Source organism: Candoia aspera, chromosome 2 (assembly GCF_035149785.1).
Source record: "Candoia aspera isolate rCanAsp1 chromosome 2, rCanAsp1.hap2, whole genome shotgun sequence".
Classification (NCBI taxonomy): domain Eukaryota; kingdom Metazoa; phylum Chordata; class Lepidosauria; order Squamata; family Boidae; genus Candoia; species Candoia aspera.
Genome location: NC_086154.1, coordinates 194,948,274 through 194,970,278, shown reverse-complemented (window position 1 = coordinate 194,970,278; position 22,005 = coordinate 194,948,274). Strand labels below are relative to the sequence as shown.

The 22,005-nt window shown below is 36.5% G+C and overlaps 1 protein-coding gene across 1 annotated transcript in view; it reads right to left on the bottom strand.

The window, feature by feature from the left end:
* Positions 1 to 22,005, bottom strand: part of PGM5 (phosphoglucomutase 5) — a 63,355-nt gene that overhangs the window by 8,671 nt on the left and 32,679 nt on the right. The window contains exons 7-10 of the mRNA XM_063295109.1: positions 11,361 to 11,476; positions 9,138 to 9,273; positions 6,892 to 7,075; positions 6,280 to 6,414 (exon numbers count right to left, since the gene is read on the bottom strand). Coding sequence (XP_063151179.1) covers positions 6,280 to 6,414; positions 6,892 to 7,075; positions 9,138 to 9,273; positions 11,361 to 11,476 — 571 coding nt within the window. The remainder of the gene's footprint in view (positions 1 to 6,279; positions 6,415 to 6,891; positions 7,076 to 9,137; positions 9,274 to 11,360; positions 11,477 to 22,005) is intronic.

Genomic DNA, 22,005 nt, shown 5'->3' with positions numbered 1-22,005 from the left:
TACCTTACTTAACTATGGTCACTATAAATTGCATTAGTTCAAAAGCAGCTGCAGACCCCAGCCATCCCATGATGTCAGATGAATTTGGCAGCTAAACTCATTTATTTCTGGCTCAGCTGCAATGTAATCCAAATGGCTTTTTTGGGGGGGGGCAGGGGCAATCTTCCATTTTACAATAGTGAAACTCTGCTGAGCTTGTGAGCCATCTGTTTCCCCACTAGAAAGAACCCTTGCGTCATCCTTCTTCCTGACTTCTGAGCCTTAACTGCCGGAGGAGAACTTTTAAGGCAGGGTTTTCAAGCTTTTTCAGGGTGTGGAATCTGTTGGGTTTTTCTTTTAATTTCTAGAACCCCAGATCCACAAAATGGTAACCATGGCATTTTTTTGCTATTTTTTTCCACTGTACCTTAGAAAAACTGCTATGGTTGTGGTCAAGTGAGCTTGTTCTTTTTTTGCACTTAGTCTCACCCGGAATCCTACCCAATTTGGAAGAAAAAAAAAAGTTTTAAGGGAATAGTGGAGTGGGAAGACACTGACGTCTTTCTGTTTCCCCTTCTCTTCTACAGTATAGGAGATGAAGAGACATAAGCTTCTTGGAGTTTTTAAATTTTATTTTTTTCTTTTTACTAACTGGTTTCATTTCCTTTTTGTGTGGAGTGATCATAGAAAACTTTTTCATTGCTTCAGGATGGAGAGCAGCTTAGACAAGGTACTGGTTAAGCAATGGCTTTTGGAGGGAAAACACTGACTGCCTCAGAGGGTCCTCAGCTTTCAAAAACTTGAGAATCAGAACTAGGTGATTCTCCTTTTTTAGTTAATCCCCTTCTACACACAATCCAAAATTTCTGCACAATGCAAAATAATCAGATCTGTTTACACTAATATTATTGGTCTCTTGAAGTTATTTTTAAGAAAAATATGTTTTGAAACAAACAAAAAAAGTAATATATAAGCTTGGTTTGCCCAAGGTTTGGGGATGGCAAATAACATTGGTGGTTGTAAAAGAGATTTGAAAAATGTATTATTTGGGATGGTTACATGGTTTCTGTTCAAATAGTAGTTAACCTGAAAGAGCCTTGTGTGGTGCAGAGTGGTAGGCGGCAGTACTGCAACCAAAACTCTCCCCACGACCCAAGTTCAATCCCAGCAGAAGCTGGATTCTCAGGTAGCCAGATCAGGTCGACTCAGCCTTCCATCCTTCTGAGGTCGGTACAATGAGCATCCAGCTTGCTGGGGGAAAGGTAATTACAACTGGGGAAGGCAATGGCAAACCACCCCACTGTAGTCTGCCAAGAAAACGTCGCGAAAGCAGTGTCCCCCCAAAGGGTCAGACATGACTCGGTGCTTGCACAGGGGACCTTTCACCTTTCAGTAGTTAACCCAGAGAATAAAAACCAAACATTTGAAGTATTTGTTTTACACATATTGTATTCATGGTGCTTAAGGCTTCTCATACAGATGAACTGCATTTCTGAATGTGTTTCAAAACTAATTTCAGAGACTGTTTCCTATGTGGTTACCATAAGTTACCTTTGCATTTTGACCAGGTTTTGTTTATCTCAATGAGTATTTCCCCACTGTTGATATAACTGGACTTGTGTGGACTAAATTGATGATAAAAGATACCTAATAACTTTTTACTGTGCTGGAATGGATCACTGTTCTTGCTGCCATTGATAAACCAGTATAATTTGTCTTCTTTTTAAGTGCTGCTTAAGCAACTAAGAGGGTAATGGAAAATAAAGATGAAGCAAGAAGGATATACTGCAGAACAAAGGGAAATCAATCCAGAATTGTAATTACTATACTTACAATGCTTTCAAATGTCACTGAGATTTTATTGTATATTTCTACTTTTGAAACAAATATTTATAAAAGCATTGTTATTGTTTTAAATAAAACTTCATAATACTTACATAAGCATATATCATAGTTACAGTATATAGAGTCCTGTACAGTCTTTATCATTTTTTTCAAGATGTAAGCATTCTATTGTATCTACCTTTATTGATAATGCTCTGTTGGGTAAAATTTAAATATCTTGGGAAATGAAACAGATATTTTATAGAAAACAAAAATTCTGTACAGTAATTTCAAATCGTTCATTTAAAATAAGATCTGGAAACACTGTTACTGCCCACTAATCAGAGATTCCATGTTACTACTAACAATACTGTATCTGCTCTTTATTTTTAACAGCAGCTAATTGAAAACTGTGATAGATGAAGCATTTTCTATTAAAGAGGATGGATAGGAAAAATCATTTTTAAAAATTCCTGCATAGGAAATGATGCCAAAATCACAGACACAGGGTCATTTGACAAAGTTGATAGCTTTAACTGTACAGTGTTTTTGGACACAGTAAAATCAGAGTGCCCCCTTTTTTTTAACCTCATAACCTCTATTTATTCTGCTTTAAAAGATTACCACAAAAAAGCCTTTTGTTTGATTCTAAGCTTTTCTGCAAAAGTCCTTCCCCTTAATATTAATTAGATGAGTCAAAATACCTCAAATAATTCGGTGTTTTATTGGCAGAACATTCCCTATTGTTTTCCAGGTTATCTCAAAATACTTAAAAAAATAAATCTTGTAAAATACATAATCTCAATTGCCAGTGGAAAGGAAGTATGACTCTTTCATGTGTTTCAGAGGCTGCAAAGACTATTAGAAATGCACTGCAGGTTCCCTCAGATGTGTCCGGAGAGGAAATCACTACATAAAGTCTTGTTTCTTTCTGTGACGCATCTCCAATTGACTTACACCCTGCCCATACTGAAAAACACCTCTGTTAAATATCACTATGTTTAAATACAGGGTATGGCAATGAATGGTTGTAGACAAATCTACAGCCATATTTATGTCAGGGGAATGAAGGAATAGTGGAGATTATGAGATGACTTGTATGCACAGGCTAAATTCACACAAAAGAAGCTAAGCAAAGATTTTTAACTATGGATTGCTGAAAAAGCTAAGCCACAGTTCAGGGAGATAAACATTTTAAAACACCTTTTCAGCTCCTAAGGGTAGTAGAGTGTGTGCTGTTAACCTGAGGAAATCAGGAATTTCTTCCCCATCTACTGGAGGCTAAGACAACTCCTCTGCTGATTTGTTGGCTTTTTGTTAAATGAAAAATGATGCTGCTACAACTGGCAGGTTGCTGCCAACTCAGCAGTACAATGTTGGGGGATGCTGGATGCCACAAAAAGTGGTCTGCAGGTCACTTATGACTCATGATAGCTCATTTCTGCAACAAGTGATGGATTCATGTAAAGCAAAAACGAACAACCCACATTATGACTTGGTGCCATGTGTGAGAACCATTTGTAGTCTGATTGCGCTGCATCTTCTAGTGGATCATCTGGACATCACTGTGGGATTTTTTCCCAAAGAGCATGTCTGCTGTTGCACTGGCTGGGTACAAAATAACCCAAATCATGCCATTTCACAGAGAGAGGGAGAGAAACACTTTGCTGCTCTAGCAACTGCAGAGAAACATTACTTGGGAAAGATCCCCAGCCTCGTTATTCCTAGAGCCCATGGGGCAAAAGTTGGAACAGATATCCACAACTTCTGTGGGCAGAAGTTGCTGCTCATTTTAAAAAAGTCTCTGCTTCAAAATGTTACAACAAGCAACACTTTCTCCAGATCTAGACTGGCAACCAGACTTCAAACAAGCTCATTTAGACATATGCACAATCTTGCATGAACTGTACCTTCAACTTAAGTGAAATAGTGTGTCAAAGTACAGTACTAATTATTTAATCTCAGTAAGTCTGAGCTTCTAAACTTTTCCAAGAAAAATGCAATAATTATATGCTCTACTTTTGAAATTAAATATTGGAATATTCTAAAGCCAGAAAGCTTTAGCATTTAGCTTTATCTCATACATAAAAGACAATGGAAAACTGATATTTGATCCCCCCATCTCATTTTAGTCATCTGCATTTTGTGTTAACTAGGATTTAGGATTAGTTATGCCCCTAACTTTTCCAGAAAAATTCACAATGTTAAAGAGAGCATGCTGGGTGGCCTTTGGGGGAGGCTGTCTCACCTCGAAATAAAAGATGCTGAATGATTCTCCCTTTTTTTAATGAAAAAAAAAAACAGCTTTGCTGCTACTTCAAGCAGTATCTCAAATGATAACCAAGCATCCTAACAGCATTCCTGATACTGAGATATTTTCTCTTTTTCTGGTTTTTATGCACTCACTGCTTCCCCAATTTATTATTCTTACTGATGATAGGAGCGGTAAAGTTTAAATAAAGAAGGAAATAAGAAAATCATTGGCACCTTGCTCTTAATGGGTCTCTAGCAAAATATCCCATCTTAAATGTTCATGTAACCTTCTCTCCTACATGCCCCCCTGAAAAAAACGCTGGGTTGAATAATTCAGCCAGTATTAAGAGTATAGAAATACTTTGGATGACTTGATAATTTTGACAATCTCAAATACCTTTCCAACGTATAAGAGACAAGATTATTCTGCAACTGTGATAGCTATCCTGGATGCAAGGCTCAACCCTAACTATTTAGTTTCACATGTTGTTCTCATGCCCCTGAAAATTAAGATACTGCACTTCATTCTCCTCCTCTGGGAAAGCCTTTCTAGTAAACATTACCACTAATCAGGCAAAACTGAGAGCAACGTCTATGAATCTGTAGATGTTGGCTAAAACACTCCTTTAGCCTTTAACTCCTCTTTAGTACAGAACAGTTTTTGTTTATAAATACAAAAGAACTCTCCAGCAGCTTCGCATTTCTTCCTTACAAGGAATCCAAAACTTTCTTGGATGTATTTCCCAACTGCAGTATTACTGCAGCAAGTCACTGGAATACGTTAGGAAAGTAATTCTCCAGATAAATTGGCTTAACAGCAAGCTATTTTAAAAATGTTGAATTTTAATTTAGATTTATGAAAGTAAAGTAAAAGAGAAAGGGAAAAATAACTAGATCTCTGTGCATAAATCTTAATAGACTTATGTTTCCTTCTTTCCTTCCATGAGGAAATTTCATGTTAAAATAATCTATTCTATAGGCACGTGTGATGCACATAGAAGTAGTTTTATAGAAACAGGAAAAAATCCCAAAGATCTACTCTCAAAACAATTCGATCTTGCCTTTAAGGCTACAATCTTTTAAGATATAGCAGTACAAGCATTCTTAGGTTCTGTTTTAAGAAACAGGAAAAGCAGATGAAATCTACTCTTTTAAGTCAGTGATGTACTGCCTGACAGCATTTATTTGGAAATACAACCCTTTTGCTTTATGTAAATATGCTTAGATTTGCAATTTTATTTATGTGATATAAAGGAAGCCATGGATCACTGGATTTCAGCCATGGAAACTTTTGTTCTTGCCAATGCTTATCCTTGAACCATGAAACAGAACAGTGTTTCTCAACCGTTTCAACATGACTGGCTGGGGAATTCTGGGAGTTGAAGTCCACATATCTTCAAGTTGCTAAGGTTGAGAAATACTGTGATAGAATAATAAGAGTACAGAGCCTGTAAATTATGAAGACTCAAATGAAGCCTTAAGAAACTTTGGATTACTGCATTGGCTAGTTAACAATCCTTGATTAAAAATCCTGGCATAGCATTTGTGATCTCAGCCAGTGAGAGATGTCATTGAGATATGATTGCAGTGGAACAGGGCATTTTGAAATAAGAAAGAACAAGAGACAGAGGTAAAAGTGGGACCAGCAACAAAATGTAGAATTCTCAATACAGGGTCCTATTGGGATGTTTCTGGAATCCCTCTTCCCAGTGAGTTTTTTTTTTTTTTTTTACTATTTTTAGGGTTAAAAACTTTTGCAAACCTTGGCCTTTTCCCAAGATTATCAATTCTGCTTTGCTCCTCATGATTAATGCCCAATTTATACGCTCTGAAAAGCCACCTGTTACTTAAACACTCTTGCCAAGGGTATAAGCTTTAGGATATGTATCACTACAATGTCTTGTCACATGAACTGTCACCACAGAGTTAAGAGTTAAACTGCACCAAATTACTATTTTGCTTATATAAATGCAAATATTTAGGGTTTTACTCCAGTCTGAAATGATCTCAGTCAATGTACGCAAAAGCTGAAAGCATGTGCTCTCCAGGCAGAGCTCACCCATATCTGTGCCCACCTTCACATGAACTGAAAGTGTATCCAGATGTTAATGCAGGCCATCTAGTGGGGAAGTCTGCCATACATCTTGGTTTCCTTTGAACATCTTAACCATATCCAGGCTATTTTTTTCCTTAGAAGTCTAAAAGTAATTTCTCTGTATTTACCTGTGGTTCCTTCTCATGTTTGCTGGGATCTTTTTCATAGCTCTCCGCATAGATTCTAAGGGTGGCTCGCACCTGGCTTGAAGCACTTAATCTAAAGATGAGTCTGGAAGCATCAGAGAAAATAATCCTCAGCCCCTGTAAAGGGAATAAATATTTCATAAGTGTGGAAACAGAATGTAAATTTGTAGTATACTGTAGCAACTAACAGTTCATTTGCAACAATACAGTATTTGATTTTCTTATTCAACATGAGAACATAATTTTTGACATTATTCTGTATATTGGTACAATTGGAATTCTTTGGGTTATCTGCTGATTAGAATAAAATAGATTCATGTTAAGCTTACAGTTTGGGCTTTGGAGATTTTTTTCATTAATAAAATTGTCACATTTATAATAGCAAAAGTTAAAAATAATGCACATTTCTAATTCTCTTCCTACCTGCTGTGTGTGGAATCCACTCAGATCTATTTGTTGCCACTGGCAATGAAGGATGAGCAAAAGCTAAAAATTATGCAAATTTCCAGTTATTTCCCTTAGTCTTGTCCTGTTCTTACCAACTATTTCTCTTTCAGTGATCCCATGTTGTTTGAAAAAACCTGCTCGACACACCTGTCTTTTGGTCACAGTGCCATCTACGGGATCCACATATTCAAAGCTGGTTCCTTTCTGCACAGTGTAAACATTGTTTCCAACAGCAAACTGTTGATTAGTGAAAGATTTGTCAGTGATCAAGGCTTCCAGGTCTCTCATTATGAAATATGCCATTCTAGGATCCAGTGCTTCATAATCAAATCTTGTATTGCAAATATGAAAAGAGAAGAAACATGTGAAAAGGCAATACGTATTATTTATTTATTTAATGTGTAGGGCTGCCCATCTCATTTACATGACTCTAGGTCAGTGTTTCTCAACCTTGCCAAGTTTAAGATAGGTGGACTTCAACTCCCAAAATGGCTGGGGAATACTGGGAGTTGAAGTCCACCCATCTTAAACTTGCCAAGGCTGAGAAACACTGCTCTAGGAGCTAGCAGTCAAAATAGGATAAAAACAGAATAAAAACAAAACAATAATTAAAAATAAATAAATAACATAAAAAGTAGCAACCAAGAAACGCAAAGCTTTCCACAATCAATATAGAAGAAAGAAACGGCTCACCCACACTATCAGGGCCCCAGTTTTGACAGCAGAGCCAAGTTTTTAATGCCTTGCGAAAGGCCAGTAGGTTCAGGGAGAGTCTGATCTCGGGGGTGGGACGATGTTCCAAAGAGCAGGTGGCATGGCAGAAAATCAGAAATACAATACAAACAGGACAAATTTAAATCTATTGAAACCCCTGAATCTAGTTCTTTTGGCCACCTGCCCTACTCCCAAATGGGGGACCATCAAGAGCCTCTGGCCCAGCTTCTCTTCTTTTTAGCCATCCTCTTTAAGTATGTGAGTTATGTCAAGAGCCAGGCAAATCATAAATGGTCTCATAAATCATAAATGGTCTCATTTGCACTTTGAACGATATTGTAAAGATGAGAGGGAAGACAAGATACAATGATTAACCAAAGGTCCTAGGTGTCTTAAATAGAATGACTCCATCTTTATCTCTCTCCCACTTTTTATTGCACTAGCATAAATCTAACATAGTTGAATACAATTGTTATGGATATGCTACATCTTGCCATGTTACAACCTGCAGAGGAAACATGCCTCCCTTTTCCTCCCCCACCACCTCATCTAGAGGGGCTTGGAAATTGCTCTCGTGAGGAAGGCAGTGGGTAAGGCAGGCAGGCAGGCAGGCAGGCAGCCCTCCAATCTATAGTCAAAGGCTGGAAGCAACACTCAAGTACTGTTGATTCATATCTTTTGACTGTGGGACAGGGGAAAAGAAACAGATTTCCCAGAGAAGCAATTTACAACTCCCTTAAACACACTGCCACCGATTTGCTGGGCTATTAGATTGCCAAGGAAATGAACAAGGTTAAATAGGAAGTTTTCATTGTGTATGATAGAACCCTCTCTAAGGTAACACTGGAATAAAGTCTTTCTGCAAGCAGTCTGTGGTGTGTGGGAACTGTAGGAAACATACTCCTATTCTTCTATAGGGCACCAGGTGGGAAAAAACTAGTTGAAAAATACAGCTGTGGTTTTTCTTAATACACATTAACCTGCACAGCTTATTTGATTGGGAAACTATGATACAAATTTAAAATCCTTATCTAGCTGGGAGCAAAGGAATGACAGTATTGCTGGTTTGGAAAGAACTAGAAACCCATATCCCACAGATAGCATATTATTTTTATACTACCAGCTGATGCATCCAGCCAATTTTACTAGGCATATTAGGCTACTGTTGCAAGTATGATGGTATAAACCATACTACTACAGCTTTAAGATTATAATTATGGGACAATATTTGTTTTATCTATTTAATGATTTTCCTTTTATAATAAAGTGCAAATAAAAGTTCAGTGAAATTAAATAATGCAACATGGATAAAATGTCCTTAATACATTTTTTAGCGTTAGAATACCTATATTAAACTAGTTTACCTGTTTTAAATTATTCGGGATATGCCGTTATTCATTTCTAAAATGGCTGCAAATGAAACTCCATATATTGGCTATAATTTTAATAGCAATCAAACTCTATCTGAATGCAGGAGTTTACAGTGATTACCATTTCTCCTTGCTGCAGTACAAACCAGTACTGTATTTCTTGCAAAAACTGAAATGATGGTTTGTGGTTCGACACACACACACACACTCATAATTGTGATTACTTTTATCGTTATTTCTCAATGGCATAAAACAGATGTGGTAAAAACGTGAACTAAAATGGCTATTATTCTGCTGATGACTCTTCACCTGCAGTAGTAGTGACGGCCAAATTTTGTCCAGTGATCTCTAACAATTTCCTCCACACCCTGCTTTCGAGCTGCCATGATTGAGAGCCAAATTAAAACAGCCCAAAGTCCATCTTTCTCTCGGATGTGGTCAGATCCTATGGAAAAACAGTAAACATATTATATGCTAAAAGTTAAGCTCAATTATATGGGAAACAGAGATACTGCTATTCAGTGACTTACTGTTCTTCCCAAATATATGAGAATATTCTTACTATATTAAATCCTAGACAAGTAGGATTTGGACAACTGGTAGTTTTCAGTTATGTAATATACATAAAACAGCAAACTTTGACTTCTCCAGACTTTTCCCCTTCCTAATCCTTTATTCCATTTCTTTATTCCATTTTTTTTATTCCAGGCATTTAAGAGAAAGAACAATTTATTAATTAACAGTATACATCCAGAGACAGCCAGTTTTGGTGTGGTGGTTAAGGCATCAGGCTAGAAATTGGGAGACTGTGAGTTCTAGTCCTGCCTTAGGCACAAAGCCAGCTGGGTCACTTTGGGCCAGTCATTCTCCCTCAGCCCTAAGAAGCAGGCAAGGGCAAACCACCTCTAAAAAACTTCCAAGAAAACTGCAGGGACTAGTCCAGGTAGTTGCCCGGACTCCAGACTGACTAAAGGCGTTAAAAAATAAAAGAAAAAAATCCAGAACAGAATTTGACTAAATTTAAGCAAGAATGGTTCCCCTATATCATATCATATGTCACACAAGGCAAACCCAGACACTAAGAATATGGTAAGGGGAAATATAGACAGAAGTAATTTCAATGTTTATAAATATCTTGATGCAATCACAATTCAGGCACAATGGGAGGAAATTTAGAATTTAATGTTGTTTTTACTGATTTTTTTTCCTTTTTATTTTTTTTCCTCTTTTCTGAGTTTTTTCTTTTTCTTTCCCTTTACATGATTAAGTGCATATATTTTTGGGACAATGACAAATGGTGGTAATTTCAACATTAATATTACTATTTAGAATTTTATATAGATTTTTACTTATTTCTTAAGATGAATTTAGTTCTATACATTTAATTAATGAATGAAATAATGAATTTTAAATTGTATGATAATTGTAAATCGTTTTGTTTATTGGCTAATCATCTATTATGTCTTTTTCCATCTTTTTTTCTTTTATGTAGCTATTTATTCTGTCCTTTAAATGTTTTTTTTTTTTTTTTTTAAAAGCACACATACCAAAGCTACTAGGTATAATGAATGAAATATAAAGTAGAATGTCTTTATAGATGAATACAGATCATGCCAATATATATGTTGGAATATTCAGAGCTTATTGCCAAATTTCTATCAACTACATTTCACTGAACAAAAGCACACATACATTTCAAGTAGAAAGCATACATTACTATTTTGTGTTCATATAAGGTTAAGTAGCTATTGTTTTGAATCATATTTTAAATGGAAAGAGAGGCTAAGAAAGAAATCATTCAGCAATCCTGTAGCCCAACTCAAAACTGAAGTAGCTCTTTTTCTTTATAGGAGTAGTTTTCATGGCACATAATGATTGGCATTGGCATATTCAGTGGAGGTGAAAATGATGAAACATGTCTGACTTCAAATGCTGCAACTTATATATTTGCATCAGATGCTGGGGCGCAAGTATGTAATGGCGGCATTTGGGCAATGATGGCACTGTCCATGTATTGCCATTTTGGCATCATAATGGTTTGCGGATAATTAGTGCTTATTTATGCAACATTGTTCTTCTCAACCTCCTGTATGCTTTATGTATAACTTAGCATGTGTTTATTGTTTGGTATAAATGCTTAAACGTTGCTAATACAGGACAAAATATTTTTCTATTGTATCAAAAATGGCTACTAGACATCTTGTATTTGCTTTTCCTCATGTAATCAATAGCATGGTTTACAACCTCCAAGTGACTGACACACACACACACACCCCTAGATAGATGGGAGTTCCTTTCTTGGCTATGAGCTAATTCACTGATTAGAAATAGTTCCCAAGTCCTCTATAGGAAGTTCAGAATTAACAGATATTAATCTGAGATACAGAGATTTCACCTACATACAAGACCTGACTCTGAGTTTAATACATTCGGCAGAAATTTATTTGTGATAGTTCTTTTTACTGTTGTGAAATGGGCTGGGAGCTGTAGTTCAACAACATCAAGAACTACTTTACAGAGTATCATTCTTACCAGTGCCAAAACTTTCTTCTCCACAGAGGGAGCATCGACCAGAATCCATTAGATTTGAGAAGAACCTCCATCCTGCTGGTGTTTCATATACAGGTACTTTCATTGATTTTGCAACCCTAAAAAAAGTCATTATAAAACAGACCTTATTAAGATACTACAGTTTTTTGCATATATGGATATAGCTTACTTACATGCATTCATTTTTAAAACACATGAAACATCTATCCATAGAGATTTCCAAGTAAAGCCATGAATTAAAAACTGGATTTAGGTTCTGATCATAACAACCTACCACATGCCATTTAGCACAGTTGTTTCAAAGAAGCTTAAATACAGTTTTAGAAAAACTATTTCTCTAGAAGAACAAAATACTATATTCACCTGAAAGTTAGACTATTTTTTTCCAAATAATTTACTCTTAAAATAAAAAGTTTGACTTGACTGATTCTTTGAGAATATAGTAACACAGGCATATATGTTTTTTTCTATGTCATCTTTCTTTGAGATTGGGATGGAGGGAGTGGGAATCATCTTAAATTGAAGTTCTTTCTTTAGGGATGAGTTAACCACAGTGTTGTTGTTTTTTAATACCTTCGAGTCAGTCTTGACTCCTAGTGACTGCCTGGACTAGTCCCTGAAGTTTTCTTGGCAAGATTTCAGAAGTGGTTTTGCTTCTGAAGAAAACATTGCTTCAGAATTCCTAAAATTTAAGCTGGGAGTTTTGTAAGCAAGCATCAACACTGTTAATCTAAAACCATTATGGCATTAGTAACACATTACCCAAACACAATCAGAAAAAGACACATCTATAATAGATATATACACAATAGAATTTTAACCAAATTTAAGCAAGAATGGTTCCCATACATACAACACATCACACACCATGGCAAATATAATCACTTATAGTCTGGCTTCTAAGGAGGTCTAAATGTCTACAAATATTGTAAAGCAGCAAATGTATAAAGAGGGAAAAGCCAGAAATCCAAGTTATTTTCTTTTCTTTTTCTTTTCTGTTTCTCTTTGTTGGTATTTTAATCCTTGTTAAATTTGCTTTATTTATCTAATTTTTCCTTTATTAATGTGTAACTCTCTCAATACAATGGAGTCTGTAATACTAAGCAATCAGCTTAAAATCAAAACTTTATCATATAACAAATACTTTGATGCAATTTGCAGAGGTTCTTGTTTCAATGTTATATTCAAATTTGGATGAAAAAGTCAAAAAGTAGAGTATTCCTTAAGGTAAAGGTTTCCCTTGACATTAAGTCCAGTCGTGTCCGACTCTAGGGGGTGGTGCTCAACTCCGTTTCAAAGCCGAAGAGCCGGCGTTTGTCCGTAGACACTTCCGTGGTCATGTGGCCAGCATGACTACACAGAACGCCATTACCTGCTCGCCAAAGCAGTACCTATTAATCTACTCACATTTGCATGTTTTCGAACTGCTAGGTTGGCAGGAGCTGGGACTAGCAACGGGAGCTCACCCTGTCACGCGGATCTGAACCGCTGACCTTCTGATCGGCAAAGTCAGCAGCTCAGTCAGCAGCTCAGAGGTTTAACCCACAGCGCCACCATGTCCCTAGAGTATTCCTTTGTATCGTGTTTATTATTGCAGCATTAAACTCAAATCATGTATTCCTCTTTGCACCAGCCATCTGTGAACTTACATTACTATAGAATATCCTAATGCATAGGTGACATTATTTAAAATATAAAACTAAAACTGCACATTAATACTATCACCTTTGTGGCATATAAATAAAATATATAAGAATGCCTATGAAATTAAAAAGATACTTAGAAAAAGCCAGCTAATTTTACTGGGCAGAAAAATGGAAATTTTAAAATAAAAATAGTTTAGACAAAGAAAGCTTTTATCTCCAAATGCACTTAACCCACAAATATGACCATTTCATCTTCAGTCAAAAGGATCGTATAATACAGAAGATCCAAGAGAGTATTATGTGTATATCCTATGAACAGAATGGAGTATAACCAAGAACATCTGTGAGAACAGCACAGGAGAATGATGATAAGGCATTCGAGAATTTTTTTGTAGCCCGCATATTTGTAATAGAAAGTACTTCAAAAGCTACTGTGGTTACTCTTGAATCCAGTGGAGTTTTTTCCTCAAAATATATGCAAAGACAGCAGTTTATTATTTAGTAAAAGCTTGCATAAGCCTGAACACATAAACCACGAAAATGCTATCTTGCATGAAGAACTTGGACAGTAATTCTCTCTGTTGATCTGGAGATCTTATCTAAGATTTCTGAATGTAAAAAAACAAACAAACCCTTTTTCCATTCTTTTCAAAGTGTTAAACTCTGGTGCTTGTACTTCTCATCTGCTCCTAACAACAGTACAAAAGTGGCAGGTCTATGAAATACATGTCTGGTTTCTGGATATTTTCACTCTTCATGCACTGTGTTCCCTTAAAAGGCATCAAGTGTATATACCAAGAGTAGAACCAAGCAACTGCCAATATCCCATAAATGGTAAGCACTGCAGCTGCTACTCCCATCATCTTTAATTTATGAACCAAAAAGAAAAAAAAAACCCAACCCCTCAGGAACAGCAGCTTTGACCCAGCAAACAGATAAGGAGGATGCTTCAAAAAGATAAGAAACAAAATTACCAAATGGCCTTCTTGAATAAGTATCACAGAATTGGAAGGAACTTACAGTAAAAGATTGCCATTCCAGTATCCTAGTCACATGCCTAGTGATGGCTCAGCTGATTCAGGCCTGTAAACCAAGCCATATGCTAACCTGTAGAATCTCAGCTTGATTTTGTTTAGGACTACCAGATATGGGCTGGATTTTCACAGCCCAGATCTGATAATCCTTCTGTTTTTAACACAGCATATCCATACTTCAGTTAAAGAAACCTTACCTTATTTTATATACTGCATTAATGACACTGTGCAAATAAATCTATTTGTTAAATTAAAATATTTAGTATTTCAAAAGGATTCCCTGATTTGCAGTATAATTCTATACATATTTATTACTTTATTTTATTCAATGCATATGCCCATCCATCTCACCAAAGCATCTCTGGGTGGCAAAAAAGTTTCAAAATTTAAAACAGTTACATAAATAATTGTGAAAAACATGCAACGCATAATCAAAAATAAAGACAAAAACAGAAGCTGAGAAATAAAATCTCAGGATAACAACAAATCCCTGGGGCATCACTAAGTTCCCAACCTCCATACCAGGGCAAACGGCCAGGTCTCGTGTGCTTTCTGAAGACCTGCAGGTGGCGGGCCATTCTGATCTTGGGTGGCAAGGTGTTCCAGAGGGCAGGTGTTATGACAGAAAAGGCACACGTCCTGGATCCCACAAAATGCCATTTAATTTGATCGATGGGACACCCCTCCTGCCAGATCAAATAGGGCAGGTAGAGATAATTGGAGAGTGGCAGTCCTTCAAGAATATTGGCCTCATGCCATGAGGGGCTTTATAAGTGACAACCAGCACCTTTTACTCCAACATAATGAATAAGGTTAATTCCTGGGTATTTAAAACTTAATAATTCACAAAGCAGTTTGAAACTAATCTATTATCATCTTTGCTATCTGCAGATCTTTGCTGACATCACGAGTGTTGTCCATCTCTTGTGAATCTAGTGCTCACAGAGAACTTCAGGAGCTGATTGATTCTCTCACTTCCTAGATGACCAACTGAGAGCACAAAATGGAGATTCAATCAGTGCCCACGTCCTGAGCTACCACCAGTCATGGAGGATGAGAAGAACAAGAATCTCCTGGCTTCCACTCCATACAAAAAGGAAATTAATAAATTGCTTCCCTCTCCCACTATCATGCTGAAAAAAGGAACAGGTCTTTTAGAAAGAAAAGATGCATTTCCCTCTTTCCAGATACTTTTTTCCCAGTTGTGGCTTCCAACAACAAAAGAGAAAGAAAAGCACTGGGGAAATGGACTGCAAGGAAGGAGAGCACTTCTGTTCCCCTCTTCCCCGCCCCTGCACATAAAATATTTAAGCAAAAACACACACCCATCACACTATTTTCTTATGGGGTAAATAACATTATGCAAAGCAAAGTAACGGACTACAAAATAATAAGCAAAAGAAACTAAAGGCATGTTAATAGAAAAAATACATCGCTGGGTCTAGTTTACACCAACGCAATTATTATACCTCTCCATACATTCTTCCTTTCAAACCAGCCTTGCTTCCATCTTGTTCCTGTACTAATTCATGTTTTGCCTTTTGTTCTTTAAACTTCTCATCTCTGTTTTTGAGGATTTCATCAACTCCATGTACTCATGACTTTCTTGGTCTTCCCTCTTCTCTTCATTCATTCACTTTTCCTTCACATACTTGCTTTGTGAGTCAAATTTCATTCTTCCTGTATTGTTATACCACACACACTTCTTACCACACCACCACTGCATTCAACGTACTTTAGTGTTTATCCTGACATACCCAACACTCACTTTGAGTAAACAAAGTGGTCAGAACCATAGCATTATACACAGCCACTTTTGCTTCTTTTCACAAACAATAATTCCTTGCGGTAGACCACATATTACCACAAGCTTTCTACCTGCATTTGCATGTCTTAAAATTTATTCATCCATTTTCCCACCTTTGGTAGTGCACATTCTAACGAGGTATACAAATTAATGTACTAGCTTTAGTTTTTTTGCCATTTATGTATAACTTAAATCATTCATATCATTATCCCTATCAAACACAACTACCTTGGTCTTAGTCTTATCTTCAAAGCAATACTCTTTGTTGCATCATACAATCTAACATTTGCTGCAGAACACTGAAGTTTCAACCCTACAAGATGGTAGATGTTTCCAGATGCCTACAATATATAAACACATTCATATTCCCAGCATATACTGTATACTTGAAATCTCACAAGCATTCCTTATATATTTTCCATAAATTCCTTAATAACCAAAGGATCATCATACAGGTACTCATTGCTAGGGGCTGAATCATTCATTAAACATTCTGTTTAGTCTCTTGGATGCTTTACTTCCATCATATATTGCTCTTACCACATTCGGCAACCAGCTTCAACTCTGTATTTGTGTGCAACATTCCATAATTCAAGCCTATTCACTTTATCAAACACTGTCTCTAAAAAAAAGACACACATTAGTATTTTTCACATTTAAACACTTCTAAATGACTTGCTGAAAAGCAAAAAACTGATCTGCACACTCTCTGCCAGCACAAAGTTGCACTGTACTTTCCAAATTTTGCTCATTGACGTCTCTCATACCCTTTCAATCAGAATTGTGCCAAACAACTTCCCATACACACACAACAAACGTATCCCCCTGTAGTTTTTTCATTTACAATTGCTATCTTATAAAGAGGTAGAGTACTGGCGTTTGTCTAGTTGTCAGGTACAGATGGAGTCTTTAACACACATTAAACAAGTGTACAATTACCCTATAAGCAAACTATATTTGTATTTTAATATTTTTGCACTTAGCCCATATTAGGGATTACATCATGGCGATAAAAGCAGCAAAACATAGCTACTTTTCTACTCTTATCACATTCACAGATAGCCCCCCAGCAGCAATTTTTAAAGTGACTCATTTCTTGCTGGGGAGAGTCAAGCCACAGGTCCATCTTTTTAGCCACCATAAGGAATATACTAGGAAGTCTTGTCCCAATATCCGGACATTCTATGGGTCTGGATGTAGAGGAACAGACAAGACTCAACCATGACAAGACTGAGCCACTGGTATTTGGACCAGACAGGTCTGAAGATGTTATACCTTTAGTTCTGAGTATGACTGCACGTCCACCTTTGGGACTGGCATGCCAGGAGCAGATGACAGCTGTGACCATGAAGGCCTTTCCACAAATTCATCTAGTGTGCCAATTGTGCCTGTACCTGGACCAGGAGACCTTTAGGAGAGTCACTCACGCTTTGGTCACCTAACATTTGACTACTGCAATGCATTCTATATAGGGCTGCCCTTGAAGACCACTCAGAAGCTGCAGCCAGTCCAGAATGCCGTGACACGGGCAGTTATGGTCATATTATGCCCATATAACACCACTGCTTCCTGAGCTGCACTGTTTACCAATAGGCTTCCGGGTGAAATTCAAAGTGCTGGTTGTCACCTAAAAGCCCTTTATAGCATAGGGCCTGGATATTTGTGGATCCAGGTCTTTCATAGATTCTGCCATCCTATATAATTGGGCAGAGTCAGCATGCTTTGGGCATTGATGCCTCAACTTTTGACATTTTATTGTTATATTTTGACAGCATGATCTCAGGGTGTGGTGGGGGACATACATGGCCTCAAGTTCCCATCCCTTCATTAAACCTTAAGCAGAGTTAATGTAACACTATTGCTTAATTATATAACATACTATGCTTGAACAAGTGGTTCTTAAACTGTTTGACCCAATTACCCCTTTTCCCAATTGCAAATAACATCATTACATCCACAAAAACCCAGACTGTTGTTTTACATAAGCATCTGGGCAGTGGAAGTCCCAGACTAGATTCTTGACTTACAAATTGCTCTATTACCCCCAGGATATGCCCGTGTGTATAATTATCCCCAATTTAAGAACCACCGAAGTAAACTGCATTATGGTTTAATGTGCAACCTGCTGAACCACAATTTATCCAACACCACTTTAGTCTAACCTAGCTTGTTGCATAAACCATACTAAAAATATAAACCTTGGGCTTAATATATTGGCCAAGTTTGTACAATACATTAAACTAAAATTAAACAAATCATGCATTATAATATCTGAACTCTGTATCTTTGGGAGGCTGCAAGCAGTATTTTCAGATCATAGCCCTTAGTTAGATTTCCTACCATGGGAAGTGGGTTAAAGAGAGCTCAATTTATTTCTTCCTTTCCTTTCCTTTCCCTTCCGCTCTTCTCCTCCCGTCCCCTCCTCTCCTCTCCCCTCTCCTCCCCTCCCCTTTCCTTTCTCTGCTTTTCAGCGTCTCAGGTTCAGTCTAGGACATTCCTGACCAACAGTCTCTAAGCTTAAAAATGTTACGTTCAAATTAACCTCATTTCCTGCTTCTTCCTCAGCTGTGATTATCATTTCCCATAACATAAGAAACATGTCAATAGATTCCCACAGTAGAAGAAATTAATGGGAAAAGATGGCTGGGAATTGCTAAAGAAGCAGCTATAAGAACACAATTGGAAGTAATTCCAGCATGGAGAAAAATATGGAGAACAGCAAAAGAAGCCAATGTGGCAACACAACATTTTAGTGAAGATCTGAAAACAAAAAAGACATGAAGGAAATGAAAAGAGGCCCAGGTCTCAAGGAAGACTACTGACTAAAGGCTGCTCTGAATATGCTGGAGTTAGTAACAAAAAATACTTTTTTATGTATATTCAAAATAAAAGGGTGAAGATGAGTTATTGGCCCTCAGTATAATGAAGAAGTATAACTCTTTGCCACTTGGCTTAGAAATGCATATATTAATATTTACTTATTACATTTATAAAAGTAATCATGAAGCTGGGCAGCCCTAGTAATAAATATGAAATAGTTGCTCCCTCAGGCTTAAAGTTAAATGATCAAAGAGCCAAATTTTATTCTCTGTTGTTTACAGAGTCCTTTGATCACTTTTTGGGGAAAAAATCATAAAAATATTCATTTCAAAACAATTTTGTCATATCTAGACAAAAAGAAAGGATACTGGAAAGAAAAAAGCAGTGCCAAGTTAGGCATGTCTGTGTAAATAATGATAACATGGAAACCATTTTGGTGGTGGAAGGAAAAGGTTTTACCCTTAGAAGAAAGGGAAAAAAATAGTTTTGAGTTATCTAAATTTATTCAGAGTTTCTGAAGACTGAGGCTCAATTGCACAATTTGTAAATGATTTCTACCATAATCACTTAAGCAGCACTACTTCCCTCACAGCAAAAGTGGACAACTTTTTTTATTTTTTTTCCTCAGCCTCTGTGACATGCAGAAGGCACAGCTGGTGACACAGTTATATAACTGGAGTCTAGTGTTTTCTTTCTGGAGAGGTTTAAAATGCAAACTAGGCCTATTGAACCACATAGAGAATAAACAGACCTATTCTGCATTTTCTTAAAGGAAAAATGCAAAACATGTGCTTTACTGAAGAACAGAGGTTTTGCCACCAAATATTGTTCTGAGATTATTCTAAGGCTTGAAAAATGGGGGTAGGGGCTGCGTGAAGTTGCATGGATAGTCCATCCCTGCCCTAAAGCCAAGCCAAGAGCAAAAAATATCTGGCAGCAAATACAGGGTTTAACAGACTATACAGCAAAGAGGACTCTTCAAACCCTCACACTTATCAACAGATCAGAACAAAGACATCCGGGTCTAATTATTTAGACTGAGTTTATACATCACATAGTTATGATTTGGTTTAACTATGCTTTGTTGCCTAATAGTCAAAATTGGCTGTTTTTAATGTAATATGCAAAGCCAACAATGATAGCTTATAAACCACCATCGCTGGGCTCACACTACATGCTCAGCCAGGAGTGACAACCTTTACCAGCTGAGAGCTATGCTTGGCCTTTGGATGATTTGCCGGGGACTGCACTCCAAAAAATTGTTGATAGTTTAAAGGCAAACACTACATTCAATTTTATTTCATTTACATTAAGAATTTAACTATAAATAATAGTAGTTAATGTTGTGAAAGCTAGTCTCTCACAGTCAAAAGTAAAGAGCCTGCTACTCAATCTAGCCATTATCAGGTCAAGCCAAAGATGGAAACTGTCCATTATCCAAAAAATACTTGCTTCTAGCTCTTTTATGTAGAATGAGCAGAGAAAAGAGATGCAAAAATTTGAATTTCGATCTAATTTAAATTTGCATTCAATACACAACAGCCACTGGAATTATTTCATAATGGCTTTTTAGCTTTTCTACAAAAAAAGAGTTGTTCTTCTATTCCTGTTTATCTGCTTCAGTCCAGCTTGTTGGGATAAAGCTGATGATTATGTATTTAATATTTTACCTCTTCTAAAATTTGGTAGAAAATGTGAAAGTCTTGTGGGGAAGGTGCTTAAGGGTCTGGGGAACCGTATACACCTAAAGCCTCAAGTTGTGTATCTCAGTATTAAACCAAGTCCAAAAAATATGGTTTGGTGTAATGTGTGAATCCCTTATTAGCATACTGTGTCAAAAACAGCTCCTTGCCCCAGAAAGTATCTGCTCAGAAGTACATATTTCTAATTAAGCTGGAATCCAAGGCTGATCTTGAAAAGTTAAGCAAATTCAAACTAGTTAGTTCTTGGATGGGCAAGAAATATTAGAGCTGCAGGCTACACTGGGATTTTTTAAAAAAAGAAATCTTATAAAATAGCAATGGTAAAGCATGTCCATGCTGTTGTCAAGAAAACTATATGGATATAGCCATTAAACCACCAGGAGTCAAGCCCAACTTGAAAGAGACTTTGTTTTTTCCACTTCTAAACAGCTCAGGGATGAAAACATATGAAGAGTATGCCCTTTTATCTATCAGTGCAAATTTCAGTATAAGACTTCTCATTAAAAATTATGTAAGATCTTGTTTTAAAAACTTTAATAAAGGTACCAAAGGCAGTAATCAATATTTGAAACATTATGCCCATGGCTTCTTCAAATCAAGAACAGTGAGTCTATGATAATGTGGAAAAATGGCTAGAAAATTCAAGCATTTTAAACAAAGGTTTGTAATTTGGCAGCAACTTTCCTGAAACAAAAGGGTTTTGCTCATAGCTCCTACTTTCTATTATGTCGAACTGCACACACATGCACTACACTTCAACAATAGCTCTGATTTGTATAGCTTCTCTATAAAATGATTCTGAAATATGCAAGGGTTTCATAGAGATTATTCTGGTTCATGAGGTCAGTGTCTCTGCCATTAACTGTAAATATTATATACTCAACTCAGAAATGATCAATTTGTGGCCATGCATTTCAACTCCTAGCAGCCCCAACCAGAAAACTTAATAGAGTATGAAGCTGAAGGTGGATTTCAGAGATAACTGGAAAAATAAAAATATCTGGAAAACCCAACCTCTGTTCTTAACACATCAATGTTAAAAATAGCAATTAAGTACTAGCTATAGCCAGTAAGTTCTGTAATTTTTAATGAATATTTAGATTCATTTATAAGTTCTTATTGTTCAAAGACTGTATAGTGTTAACACTTCTTTGGCCAACACATTTTCCCCTTTTAAAGAGTTGCGACATATTAGGCATTCATTATTTTGCTTAATTGTGTGATCTGTCTCTTGCACACATTCATTTATATAGATAGTATATGTGTGTGCGTGCACCTATTTTATATATGAGTATTAAAATGGCTTGTCATGTTATATGAACCAGGTAGACATACAATTTTTTTCCTTGCTAAATATAAAGATGTTTTCCTTTGTGTCTTTGATTTTCAAGACTCTATGAGATCTTGACTTAAATTTGGAAGGGCTTCTTAATTTGTACTGGGATAAGTTTCTATGATGTTATCTTTTAATAGTAGTTTAATATTATTATAGATATCATTTGTATATTTTTAAAAAAAATGTTTTTTTATCTAGGCTGAGATAACTTGTTACTTAAACCAAGAAGCTGGTTCATCTATCTTGGTATGTTGATCAATAGCAATATTTCTATTTAACAC